We start from the raw sequence: 13,732 nt of genomic DNA, 5'->3' as shown, positions 1-13,732 counted from the left end.
AGGACCCGGGAGGAGGCGGGGTAGGGGGCGGGGCCGAGACTTAAGCGCCTCGTGGGCGGACCTGGGCGGGTGGCGGTGGTTCCCCGAAACCCAAGAGGTCTGGGTTGGGAGATGCGACCGTGCCCGCACCCTGGCTCCTGGACGCCTGGAGTCCTTGAATCCTTGACCGCTTGGCGACGGCCACTGCCACTTTCAGGCTGTGTGCTCCAGTGCGCACCTGTCCCCATGCCCGGCCGGTCTCACCGCGGAGCGCAGTACACTCTGTGTTCTAGATTTTAGGGCATTTGGGTCTTCTGATCCCAGCATCACGGAGGAGTAAGTGGAAACAAATGTTGGGGGACATGGAACTGGTAAGAGGTACCCGGAAGCAAGGACCTTGGGACAGGCAGGCCCCAGTAATGTCTTCCCCTGCTTGTCCCTTTCATGCACGCACGCAGGCACGCACGCACTCACCACTCACGGCAGAGGGACATTAAAGACACAACAAAAGCATGGCAGTGAGTCAAACATGAGGAATACAGGTTCAGAGATGATTCCGGGTGAGCTGTGCCATGGCACAGGTTGGCTTTGGAGCAGTTTTGCACTGGACCTTGTAGGACGAATAGGTGGTCAACAGCAAGAGAAAAGGGAACAGCATTGATGGTTAAGGGAACAGCAGTGCAAAGTCTGAGGTGAAATGAGCAGACTCAGACTTGGGTCTGTGGGGCGACAGAGGTCTCATCTGCTCTCCACCTGCTTCTGGTGTTCCAGGGGTTCAGAACCTGGCCTCCCCGTGGCCCTGTCTGTTCTAGCAGCCACGGCCACCACAGGCAGGCATGGGATGGAGAGTGTCCTCTTCTTCCTGAGGCCCAGGCCCATGGACCACTCTCAGCGCTGGCTGGAGCTGAGGAGGACTTTGACGATATCTGGGTGGAGAAGGGCACCAAGGACGGTTCCACAGTCCAGTAGGGAAGACACTCAGTCAGACGCTGTCCCCACTGCTGTGTAGATCATGGCCTGTGCCACAGAGCCAGAGTGATTGCTGCCACATCAAGAAGAACCCTCAGCTGCCATCCCACCAGCTGCCAGAACCAGGCAGATGGGAAGGCCTTTCTTGCGGGGAGGGGGCAGGAATACAGGGGGACCTTTACCAGGACTCAACCCTCAACCTCTGGTCTGGCCTGGAAAGCCACCAAGGTAAAAGCACTTGTCACGTGTTGACCTCCGTGTTGATTGCTGTAATCTTTCGTCTTGATGCTTGCACCTGGGCTCCTGACATTCCGGTCACCTCATACCAACATCCTCAGGCCCAAGCCAGGGGCTAGAAAACATACTCTTCGCTCAAGATACCAACTGCCCAGGGAAAAGGAAGCCAGAGTACTCGGTTCACAGAGGAGACAATGGAGTTCAAAGAGGACTGAGATATCCAGGCATAGCCGGACACACCAGCAACCCTTGTCCTCAGGATGCTGAGGCAGAAGACTTGCAAGGATGTGTATCTCTGATGTCTCCATGAGTAACTCTTGTCACACATAGAGCAGGGGTTCTGTAGGATTGCAAAGGAGCTGAAGCTATGGCCAAACCCCACAGTAGCATGTGCATCCTCGCAGAGTCTGACAGGATGCTGGTGTGAGCAGACATGTGACTCCACAGCACCCAATCACGTGCCGTGAGTCACACTCCCCACAGCAGTAATACCAGGCTGTGCATTCACTGCGTTTCACGGCGTCATTTCTCAGGGTGTTCCCTGAGCTTCTTAAACAACAGATCACCAAGGCTGTCAGCGTGCCTCGGGCTAGAACCGCCACCTAGCATCACGAGGCGCCAGTTCCATTCACCCCACTGTAAACACGGTAAGGTAGTATACGTCTGCTGTGCCCTGTATCACTGCATTGTCTCTAGTGTACCGTTTAATCTTGTTTTGTGCACGGTGGCATCAGGAGCAACAGGCAACAATACATAGAGGTTAGAGGCCAGGAGCTATAGGGTTGTGTAAATACGTTATTACATTATCCTGTTAGCGCAATGGCTAAATTCCCTAACCATGAGTATTATGAAACATTTCCTCACTGTCAAGACACACACACAAACACACACACAATATATATATGCATAATATATTCATAGTCATATACTATATGCATAATCATATATATGATCATGCAATTATGTGTATCTTTATATTAGACAAGCTACTGAGTCCCTGGCAAGTTGGTAAGCAGAACTCTCATGGCCTGGCAGTAGGAGGAAGCTTGAATGTCAGTTACTTCAGAGAGCACTTGACATCCATCACGTCCCTAGGCTTGGGAGCAGCCTGTGGTTTCTGCCTGCTGGTTTCTTCTTGGGACCTGGTTATGGTCTTTTATATCTGGTTCTGGTATCAGGAGTTGTCTGAGGACTCAGGGACTGTCCTTTGGTGACAAAAACCAGGCCAGAACTCATCATTATCAAACCCCCTGCCCTCAGTGCCAATAACCTGCCTCACGGCCAGGACCCAGAGTCAGTGACCTCTAAGGGAAGTCGTTCAAACAAAGAAAGGCAGCCCTCCAGAAAGGGGTGGAATGGGTTTGAGGGGGAAGCAGAATTGTATGGAGGGTGGGGAACAACACAGCCTTCCAAGAGCCCGGCGTGACACAGAGTGCTGGAATCTCAGGACTCGGGAGTTAGAGCCAGGGGACAAATTCAAGAGCAGCTTTGTAGTAAGTCTCAAAAAAAATTGATAACACTCCCCAAGGTGCGTCGTGTTTGAAAACAAAAACCAAAGTTGGTAATGCGTCTCAGTGACAAGGCCTGGTTCCATCTCCACACAAAGTAAGTATTAAAAATCAAGCAATCAATTAATAACATACATCAGCTAAAAATGATTCTAGAACATCACTCTGGCCAACCAGAATTCCCTGCTCTCTGATTCTTGGTCATCCCAGATGGGAGGAGTCCTAGCAAGAGGGTCCTGCACCCTGAATGCCAGCATGCCTATCCCATCGTGATGGACAGCACCCCCAAAATGAATCCAAACAGATCCTTCCTCCTATAGTGGCTTTCAGGTATTTGGTCAGAACTCTGTGAAAAACAACTAGGCAGTGTCTCCTGGGAAGGTTCCTCAGCTACTTATTAACTCAGGTGCACTTAGCCCGACAGTATTGGAAAAGAATTCTTGGCTGGGTGAGTAAGGTGATCAATGGAATTTGAGCTCGAGAAGTTTTGTATCTAGATAACGATGGGCACTGTGTATACTCTCAGCGGAAGGTCATTGCTCCTTTGCTCTCTATACTTTGAGACAGGCTGCCTTGCTGAACCCCCAGCTTGCTGATTTAGCAGTCCAAGCTGGCAGCTTAATCTGGGGAGCTTCCGTCTCCTCGCCCCAAGTGCTGGCACTGCAGGGGGACCACAATGCCAAGCTGGAATCCAAAATCTATTACCATAACTATTACTACTATAGTTACGAGTGTGTATGTGACGGGGGAGGTGCATGCCCCATAGGCATGAAGGGGATGGAGGAAAACTGTGATATGGTGTGGTGCTTTGAATGAGAAATGTTCCCCATAGACGCCAGTATTGAGTCCCAGTCAGTGGTACTGTCTGGAGAGGTTTGGAAGGTGTGGCTTGGAGAGGGGTGGGCTTTGAGAGTTCACAGCATCTCCCTGCTTCCTGTTTGCTCTCTGCTTGGGGCTTCCCACTCCCGCAGCCTTGCCTGCCTCTTGCTGCTGGCCTCCCTGCCAGGCTGGACCATTGCCCTTCCTTCTGAACGTTTCCTTGATCATGGTGTTTCTCACAGCCCAGAAAGTAACTAGGGCGAGCAGGTTCTCTCCCCCATCTTCTTCATGGGTTCTAGAGATGGACCCCAGGCTTGTGTGTCAAGGGCTTTAGCACTGAGCTCTCTCCCTGCCTTCTGCTATTTGTTTTGGTTGCTAATACAGGGTTTTTGGTAATGCAGGCTAGCCTCAGTCTCTCTGTGTAGCCAGGGGTGGCTTTGAACTCCTGATCCTCCTTCCATATTCCAAATACTGTTACTAGACTGTCTTGAAAGTGTACGTGTGAAGATTTTTGAAAAAGAACCTTTAGGGCTAGAGGTCAGTGAAAAGTTTCAGTACCGGAATAAGCCTCTCTCCCTACACAGTAATCCGAATCAGACCAAATCAAATCGAATTAGAAAAAGCACAGGTTTAATGGATACCAACATTCCTGGTGGCTCTCGAAGCCCTAGAGAGGAGCTGGGGAAGGAAGACCAGACCAGAAAATCATGTGTTTGTTCTCTGGGGTACAATTTAAATACCTTGTGTGAGTGGTCTTGAACATCTCTGGGGAGGGAGCATCGTTTGGTGGGCTTTCTCCTTGGTGGAGTCTGGACTGAGGCAACTCCCAGGGGAGGGTGTTTGGGATGGAACTTACACTTGAACATTCCAGACTCGTTGGATATATGGATGCCAGGGGCTGTAGTGTGGCCTTAACCCAAACATTCCATACTCGTTGGTTATGTGTATGCCAGGGACTGGAGTGACACCTCCAACTAAACATTCCAGACCACTCCCACAGGGTATTTAAATTGTACAACAGAGAACAAACACGTGGTTTTCCAGTCCTCCATCCCCATCTCCTCTTTGGGGTGCTGGAAAGCCATCCCGGAGTATTTGTATCCATTAAACCTATACCTTTTCTTTCTTAATTTTTAATTGCTTTTATTAAGCTATATATTTTTCTCCATCCCCCTCCTTTCTTCTCCCCTCCTCTTCTACCCTTTCCCATGGTCCCCATGCTCCCAATTTATTCAGGAGATCTTGGAGATCTTGTCTTATCCTACTGCCCATGGAGATTGGATCCATGTATGTCTCTCTTAGGGTCCTCATTGTTGTCTAGGTTCTCTGGGATTGTGAATTGTAGGCTGGTTTTTCTTTGTTTTATGTCTAAAAGTCACTTATGAGTGAGTACATATGATATTTGTCTTTCTGGGTCTGGGTTACCTCATTCAATATGATGTTTTCTAGATCCATCCATTTGCCTGCAAATTTCAAGATGTCATTATTTTTTTCTGCTGTGTAGTACTCCATTCTGTAAATGTACCACATTTTCCTTATCCATTCATTGGTGGAGGAAACAACATTAGATTGTTTCCAGGTTCTGGCTATGATAAACAATGCTGCTATGAACATAGTTGAGCACATGTCCTTATGTTACAATTGAGCATCATTTGGCTATACACCCAAAAGTGGTACTACTGGGTCTTGAGGTAGGTTGTTTTCTAATTTTCTGGGAAATCACCATACTGATATCCAAAGTGGCTGTACCAGTTTGCATTCCCACCAGCAATGGAGGAGTGTTCCCTTTACCCCACATCCTCTCCAGCATAAGTTGTTATCAGTGTTTTTGACCTTGGCCATTCTTACAGGTGTAAGATGGAATCTCAGAGTTGTTTTTGATTTACATTTCTCTGATGACTAGGGATGTTGAGCATTTCCTTAAGTGTCTTTCAGCCATTTTGAATTCCTCTATTGAGAGTTTTCTGTTTAGGTCTCTACTCCATTTTTTTATTGGATTAATTGTTCTTTTGATGACCAGTTTCTTGAGTTCTTTGTATATTGGAGATCAGCTTTCTGTCCGATGTGGGGTTTGTGAAGATCTTTTCCCATTCTGTAGGCTGTCGTTTTGTCTTGTTGACCGTGTCCGTTGCTTTACAGAACTTCTCAGTTTCAGGAGGTCCTGTTTATTAATTGTTTCTCTCAGTGTCTGTGCTGCTGGGGTTATATTTAGGAAGTGGTCTCCTGTGCCAATGCATCCACCTGTACTTCCCACTTTCTCTTCTATAAGACTCAGTGTGGTTGGCTTTATGTTGAGGTCTTTGATCCATTTGGACTTGAGTTTTGTGCATGGCGATCGATATGGATTTATTTTCTTTTTTCTATATGTTGATATCCAGTTATGCCAGCACCATTTGTTGAATACGCTTTCTTTTTTCCATTTTATATTTTTTGCTTCTTTGTAAAAAATCAGGTGTTCATAGGTGTGTGGAATGATATCCGGGTCTTTGATTTGGTTCCATCAATCCTCCTGTTCTTATGCTAGTACCAGGCTGTTTTCAGTACTGTAGCTCTGTAGTAGAGTTTGAAGTCAGGGATTGTGATGCCTCCAGATGTTCCGTTATTATACAGGATTGTTTTGGCTATACTGGGGTTTTTGTTTTTCCATATGAAATTGAGTATTATTTTTTTTTGAGGTCTGTGAAGAATTTTGCTGGGCATTGCATTGAATCTGTAGATTGCTTTTAGTAAGATTGCCATTTTTACTATGTTAATTTTACCTACCCAAGATCATGGGAGATCTTTCCTTTTTCTGGTGTTGTTTTCAATTTCTTTCTTCAAAGATTTAAAGTTCTTGTCATACAGGTCTTCCATTTGTTTGGTCAGTGTTACTCTGAGATATTTTATGCTATTTGTGGCTATTGTAAAGGGTGATGTTTCTCTGATTTCTTTCTCAGCCCATTTATCATATGTGTAAAGGAAGGCTACTGATTTTTTGAATTAATCTTGTATCCTGCTACATTACTGAATGTGTTTATGAATTTTAGAAGTTCCTTGGTAGAATTTTTCAGGTCGCTAATGTAAACTATTATATCGTCGGCAAATAGTGAGAGTTTGACTTCTTTTCCGATTTGTATCCCTTTATCTCCTTTTGGTGTCTTATTGCTCTAGCTAGGACTTCAAGTACTATATTGAATAGACATGGAAAGAGTGAACAACCTTGTCTTGTTCCTGATTTCAGTGGGATCGCTTTGAGTTTCTCTCCATTTAGTTTGATGTTGGCTGTTGGTTTGCTGTATATTGCCTTAATTATGTTTAAGTATGTTCCTTGAATCCCTGCTCTCTCTAAGACCTTTATCATGAAGGGGTGTTATATTTTGTCAACAGCTTTTTCAACATCTAATGAGATGATCATGTAGTTTATTTTTCTACGTTTGTTTATAAGGTGGATTACACTGACAGGTTTTTGTATGTTGAACCATCCCTGCATCTCTGGAATGAAGCTGACTTGATCATGGTGGATGATTTTTCTGATGTGTTCTTGGATTCGATTTACCAGTATTTTTGCATCAATATTCATGAGTGAGATTGGTCTGTAATTCTCTTTCTTAGTAATATCTTTGTGTGGTTTGGGTATCAGGAAACCTGTGCTTTTTCTAATTTGGTTTGATTTGGTCTGATTTGGATTATTGTGTTGATGGAGAGGTTTAGGTTTATCAGGGTACAAAAACTTTTTAGTCAGATCAACGGAATAATTCTTTCTTAGCAGTGTACGTGAACCTGACCTCCACCCTCTCAACCCCAAGTAAAAAAATAAGTAAAATTGCTGTGTGCTAATGGCACACTCCTTTAATCCCAGTACTCATAAGACAGAGGCAGGCGATTCCCTGAGTTCAACGCCAGCCTGGTCTACAGAGTGAGTTCTAGGGAAGCCAAGACTACACAGTGACACCCTGTCTTGAAACCTCCCCCCAAAAAGTATAATTGATCTGTTATTGCAAAGGTCTGTAGAAGAGGAGACCTCAGGCAATCTGTGAACTCCAGAACACTCTTACCAGGTCTTTTGGAACAGAGACACGAACACTCAGTGCTTTCTCCAAAGAAGCCATTTCAATGACATTCCATTATAAACAATTCTATATAATCATGACAGTCCTTGTCTGCATTGGTTAGTCCCGCAGTGTGTTATATTATACATTACCAGGGCCATATCTGCCATTCACTGATAGCCAGTTTGCTCCTGGTGACCTGCTGCAATGTCCTCATGCAAGCTGGAGAGCTGTGGAACAATACCTGCATGTGGCATGTTGAAGAAGCAAGGGAAGCCTTGAACATGACACATGGGAGGAGTACTGCTGCCCGCTGTTCACAGGAAACTGTGAGAGCCAAAGCTGCATTTTAAGTTTTAAAGAGGTTGCCTAAGAGATCCATGAAACAAAACAAAAAAAAAAAAAAAAAAACCCGCCTCTGATCTGCAAGTCCCTTGCCCGAGGACAGACAGTTCCTGAAAAGCTGGAGGCTGTTGTTTATGGACGATAACAAGTCACCTATGTTTTGTTCCCCTTAACAACTGCTGTGCTTGATCACATGGGGGCCGGAGGTTTACAGGCTAAGGTACGCCAGGATGTCTGCTTGCCCCTGATTGGACCTGATGGGAAATGCAATGAATGAAGAGGTTTGTAACCCTAATCTTAACCCTTCTTAAGTCACTGCAAGCTGGGATTCTGGCCCATTTCCCTGGATCCTGGGTATGGACCTGGCCAGAACCCATTCACCTGGCCGGTGTTTAGTTAAAGCTTGCTTAAAATTTGGCTTTATACTGTGCTAGTGATCTTATTCTCGATTGATGGGATTAACAAAACCTCATTAAATTGGAGGGCACAGTGAAACAATGGTAATAGTCACTTAAGACCCTTATCTAGTCCTACACAATAAACCATGAGATACATAGTAAACGGTGTTCTTACCCTTTGCTTAAATGTAGGACTAACGATGTAGATAGATACACAGGGCTATGTGGTGGTTTAAAAGAAAAATGGCCCCATAGAGAATGGCACTATGAGGAGCTGTGGTCTTGTTGGAGTAGGTGTGGCCTTGTTGGAGTGGGTGTGGTCTTACTGGGGTGGGTGTGGTCTTGGTGGAGTAGGTGTGGCTTTGTTGAAGTAGGTGTGGCCTTGTGGGAGGATATGTGTCACTGTGGGGCTGGGCTTTGTGACTTCTCCTATGCTCAAGCTACACCCAGCAACACAGTTTGCTTTTGCTGCCTATGGATCAAGGTGTAAAATTTCCAGCTCCCTCTCCAGCATGTTTGCCTGCCTGCAGCCATGTCCCACCACAATGAGAATGGACTGAGCCTCTAAAACTGTAAGCCAGTCCCAATCAAATGCTTTCCTTAGTGAGCGCTTTGTGGTCATAGTGTGGTGTAGGAGGTTCTTCTGTCTATGTGTGGCTTTCATTGGTTGAATAAAGAAACTGTCTTGGCCTTTTGATAGGGCAGCACTTAGGTAGGCGGAGTAGACAGAACTGAATGCTGGGAAGAAGAGCAGATGGAGAGCCACCATGTGGTTGTTGGGAACTGAACTCAGAACCTCTGGAAAGCCAGTCAGTGCTCTTAACTGCTGAGCCATCTCTCCTTGTACTGTCTGTCTCTTTAAAGACTTTACCCTTTTTTTTTTTAAGCATTAACTTTATTTTATGACTCTCTATACCCTTTTCCTACTATGGAGTTGCCAGGTGAGAAATGTTGAATATTTCCTGGTAAGCCAAGACCTCATGGTGACATAAAGATTATTAGAAATGGGGTAAATCAAGATGTGAGAGTTAGCCAATAAGAGGCTAGAGATAATGGGCCAGGCAGTGATTTAATTAGCACAATTTCTGTGTGATTATTTCGGGTGTAAGCTAGCTGGGATGACAAGCAGCCAGCTCCTCCTGTTACAATGGTGTCTCTTTGCAGCAACAGAACACTGACTACAACAGGCCATGCAGTAGGTTTGCCCACATCACCATACACACCCAAACCCCTTGTGATCTGCTGCACCTGACGGATGAGTCACTCAGAGGTTTTCTCAACCATTGTAATTGGATAGGATTCCTGTCATAGATGTGGTGTTTGACTAGCGTGGCATTATGCGGTGTGTGGTTAGTGTCTTACTCTCTAGGAAGCATCCCTGGTTTTCCCCCATAAAACAAGCCCTGGCTAGGGAGATGCTCTTTCATAGTCATAATGGCTCACTAAGAAAAGAGCAGGTGGCTCGAGTTAAATGACTAAGGAGGGGGGAGATGGACGTCTTTAGATTGACACGGGTGTGGCCGGCAGCGTGGAAAACTCACCTGGCCCACTTTGGGCCCTCTGCAGTGCAATGCAGCTGCACACAGCCCTTGAGAGCCCGTGGACTCTGAGACAGGAAGGACTTCATATTTTTTCACTGGGTGGTAGGTATCACCTCCATAGCCTTGTTTCTAAACCTCAAAACGGTTGTCCAGAACCTGATGGCTGAACAGAGCCCAAGAGAGCTAAATGGAGCTACAGATTAGCTCAAAGGAACTTCCAAACTGACAAGGCCTATCTGCAGAGGAAGAGATAGCCAGACAGTTCAACAGTACCCCCCCCCCAAATGAAAGCCAGTCACCAAATGGTAGTGACCAATATGGTTCAAAAAGAGCCCTAACAGCTAATAAGAACCTCTCTGCTCCCTGCCCCCTCCAATAAAACCAAAGGTGAATTTGGAAGTGCTCTGATGGGGAGAGACATACCAAAGATTAGACGTTCTCCAGAATTCAGAGTCCAAATACCCCTGTTCTGTTTCACCAAACAGGAGAAAATGCTGGCTGAAGTGGGGAGGGGGTAGGGAAGTGTTCTGAAATAAGATGACCCCAGCAACTGCTGCAACAATCCCATCTTTTCTTCCAGATTTAACTTGTTGTGAGTGACAGACACCCTTTTCACCAGCTCCTGGGTGACTCGCCAAAACTGTTATAGGAGTTAGGGTCATAGCCCTGGCATCCCTAAAACATTGGGTGAGCCTGTGCCCTGGCAACCCTGAAATGCTGGGCTCACCATTCATCCTCAATACACCAGATAAAGGAGTCAAACTGATAGTGAAAAACAGAGAAAAGAGGTTCATTTGATGAGGACACTCTGGAAAGAGGGGCAAAGGGATCCGGTGACTGCCCTACTTCATCTTGGGAGTCATGTGAGGGAAGGTGTAACTGGAAGACAAGAGATGTACAAATCTAAACAGATCCTCTGTTGGCCTGTCTGCCATGGTCTGAGCTCCAGTCCTGTAGTAATAAGAGTGGCGGGGGGCTGCGTCCCTGGCACCCCAGCCGCCTGGCTAGCTTATGCCCCAAAATAACAACACTCAAACTGTATTCATTTAAACACTGCTTGGCCTTTTAGCTCTAGCCCTTACTGGCTAATTCTGATATCCCGATCAACCCATCTCTAATAATCTGTGAGAACCGGTCTTACCAGGAAGATTCAAGCCTAGTCCATCCTGGGTCGGAGCTTCATGGCGTGTGTCTGCCCGGGAGCGGGGCATGGTGTCTCTCTCTGGCGTCTGCTCCCGAGAGGAGAGCTGTGGAGTCTGACCTCACTTCCTCTTCCTCCCAGCATTTGTTCTGTTTACTCCACCCACAGGGCCAAGCAGTTACTTTATTGCTTAACCAATGAAATCAACAGATTGATATATGACACTCCCACATCACAGTCCCACAGGCTGACGGCAAACTGTCATTCTCTCCCAGAGACAAGCAGGTTCCATCTGTGTTTATCTCCAGGGTGAGATTCCCAAGACAACTCCAATTTCTTTGGAGCCCACTGTTTTATTGGGGAGCACTGTCTTAATGGTTGAATAGCCAAGTGTCTCTTTCGAACGTCTCTTCTGTCAAAGCCAGTTAGTTATATGTCTTCAGGCTTTAGCTCTTTCAGCCCAACCTGCTCTGCCTCCTGTTGCTTTTGTCTGTCCGTGGATATCCACCTTCAGTTCTCTTGGCTGTGGATTCTAGCCTGCTATGGTTTCTAAGGCACCCAGTGGGGTACAAAAGCTCTCAGTTAAGATGATGGTGAAGTCACCTGACCTCAGTTAAAATGACGGTAAGGTCACATGACCTCAGTCAAAATGGTGGCACTCACATGTTGTATGGGAAAGCCACATGTTTTTAGCCATGGGAGTTTTAACAAGAGAGACCTAACGGCGTGATCTGCTCTGTTGCCCAGCTGCCATGCCACAAGCCGCCGCAGGGAGCAAAGGCTGGAATTGAAAACAGCTGCCTCGTGGATCCGACCAATCTTGTCGGCAGCAGTAGCATTGGCAAGGACAGTTTGAGAAAAAGCAGAGCTGGCGGGACACCAGTGAAGCATTTACAGGTGGGTGACTGATAGTTTGAGGGTTTATACCATAGCTGAAAACCCATGAAATACCACAGGGCCTGCGGAAGAGCATCCTCTCTCTACATGCAGGGTGTTAAAGCCTGACTGGCTCCCATCCAGTCATCTTCTGACTAGGAAGCCAGAGAGGCTAGAGGCTGCTCCAAGTGGTCTCTTATGCTGGGGACCACTTACGAATGGTCGAAAAGAAGAGAAAAGAAAAGAAAAAGAAAGGAGAAAGAAAAATTTGAGGGACTCTCTGGGACCCCAAATCGAATGCGCCACACAGTGTGTGCAGTGCTAGCACGGAAGGACCAACCCTGGGTTGTCTGGTCAAGTGTTTAGCTATGGGAAGCAACCAGAGATGAATGTCAGTGAAGGGCTCAACCTTAGCTGTGGAGGCTGTGGTCGGGAGATGGAAGGGGAAAACTCACCACCGAAGCTGCTGGTGTGCGTAGAGGTCAGTGTTCAGGCAGATAGAACACAGAGGTGTTGTAAAGAAACCTGGTTCCCTAGCCATGTGCCCTCAGCCATGGGCAGGAAGGAACATGGAGAACCTGCCAAGTCACAAGCACCAGAGAGAGAAAAAGAGAACCAGAGGGGCATGGAGGAGCCATGGCAGCAGCTACCTCTTTAGGAGAGAGACAAAAAGGGACTCTCGGACTGGAAGCAGAGGGAAGATCCACCTGCCTTGGTCCTGACAAGGGAGGAAGTGGGCAGGGCTTGTCTTTTAAAGGGACAGGACAGACCATTACAATGACTATGTTTTATCTGTGCTAAGATGGGGTGATTTTGGTTTTACAATAAATTGCTAAGCGTTAATATGTTTGGTTGTAAAGAGTGCTGTAGAATTAGGTGTCTGGATGGTATATGTTGTTGGGGAATCAGGCTTCCCTTGTACATGTTCTTAGTATTGCTAGAAATTTGAAGACAGACTGAAGAGGTTCAAAGAATACTTGTTGGAGGCTGAAGGATGAGAAGAGAGGTAGACTGTAAATCTTGACAGCTGTGAAGGGAGACGGAAAGAGAAAGGCATTGCCTTTGAAGTCAGAAGTAGAGAAAGCAGGCAGGCTCGGGGGTTTGGGTCAATATCTGAAGAAGAGGTAGAAGTGGGAAGGGGTAAAAGAGTTCAGAAAAGAAAGCAAGGGGCTTCCGACACCACTCAGTGGGTAAGAACACTTACTGCCAACCCTGAGTCCAATCCCTAGAACCTGCATGCTAGAGACGCTGAGAACAGGGGATAGAAACGGATTAAATATAACAGGGCCCCTAAGTAGCAGCTCAGAAAACAGTTACAGCTCCTGGTCCCTTTTCCTCTCTTCCCCATGTGGCATGTGAGACCGTGGTGGAAAGCTTGTGCCAATTCCACTGGGCAAGAATAAGACCTTTGCCAAAGCCAGAGCTCCCAGAAAGTGGGCAGGAATTACCTTAGTTAGGTACTTACAAAGGCAGTACCCAAAGGTTCCATCAGGGACAAGCATGCACCTTGATATGCTGTCTGCCTACACCTCCCGCCTTTATGTGACCAGGCACATTCTGCGCAGGTGGGACAACCAACTTGTTTTCCAAAATGAAAACAGGTGGCGTGTTATCTTACATAAACAGCTCCCAGTATTCCAGGACATTATCTGTCCTTGGGCAAGTGGGGCTCACAGGTTAGAGGTATTTTTGTTTTACAGGTCTCTCAAGCACGGTAATTAAAACTTAAAGCATAAGTATGTGGGAGGAATAATTATCCCGTTAATGAAAGCTCTGTTCTCGGTATAGTCGCTTACCCGGCCACTACTGTGTAATGATCCACGTGGGATAGTTATGGCAACCTTGCTAATTAAGATAATTAAAATTTTAAGTTCTTTTTAATTGATGGCCA

The 13,732-nt window shown here is 46.4% G+C and overlaps 1 protein-coding gene across 1 annotated transcript in view; it reads left to right on the top strand.

Annotated features, from left to right (window-relative positions):
* Positions 1-12,226: 12,226 nt before the first annotated feature.
* LOC121434288 (40S ribosomal protein S25-like) overlaps positions 12,227-13,732 on the top strand; it is a 43,321-nt gene continuing 41,815 nt past the window's right edge. The window contains exon 1 of the mRNA XM_041633098.1: positions 12,227-12,322. Within this exon, the coding sequence (XP_041489032.1) occupies positions 12,227-12,322 (96 nt within the window). The remainder of the gene's footprint in view (positions 12,323-13,732) is intronic.

The sequence above is a fragment of the Microtus oregoni genome, unplaced genomic scaffold (genome assembly GCF_018167655.1).
Source record: "Microtus oregoni isolate MIOR12 unplaced genomic scaffold, Mior012 000043F_ref0000047, whole genome shotgun sequence".
In the NCBI taxonomy this organism is placed as follows: Eukaryota; Metazoa; Chordata; class Mammalia; order Rodentia; family Cricetidae; genus Microtus; species Microtus oregoni.
The sequence above is the reverse complement of the archived record's forward strand: the minus strand, read 5'-3'. Positions and strand labels throughout refer to the sequence as shown.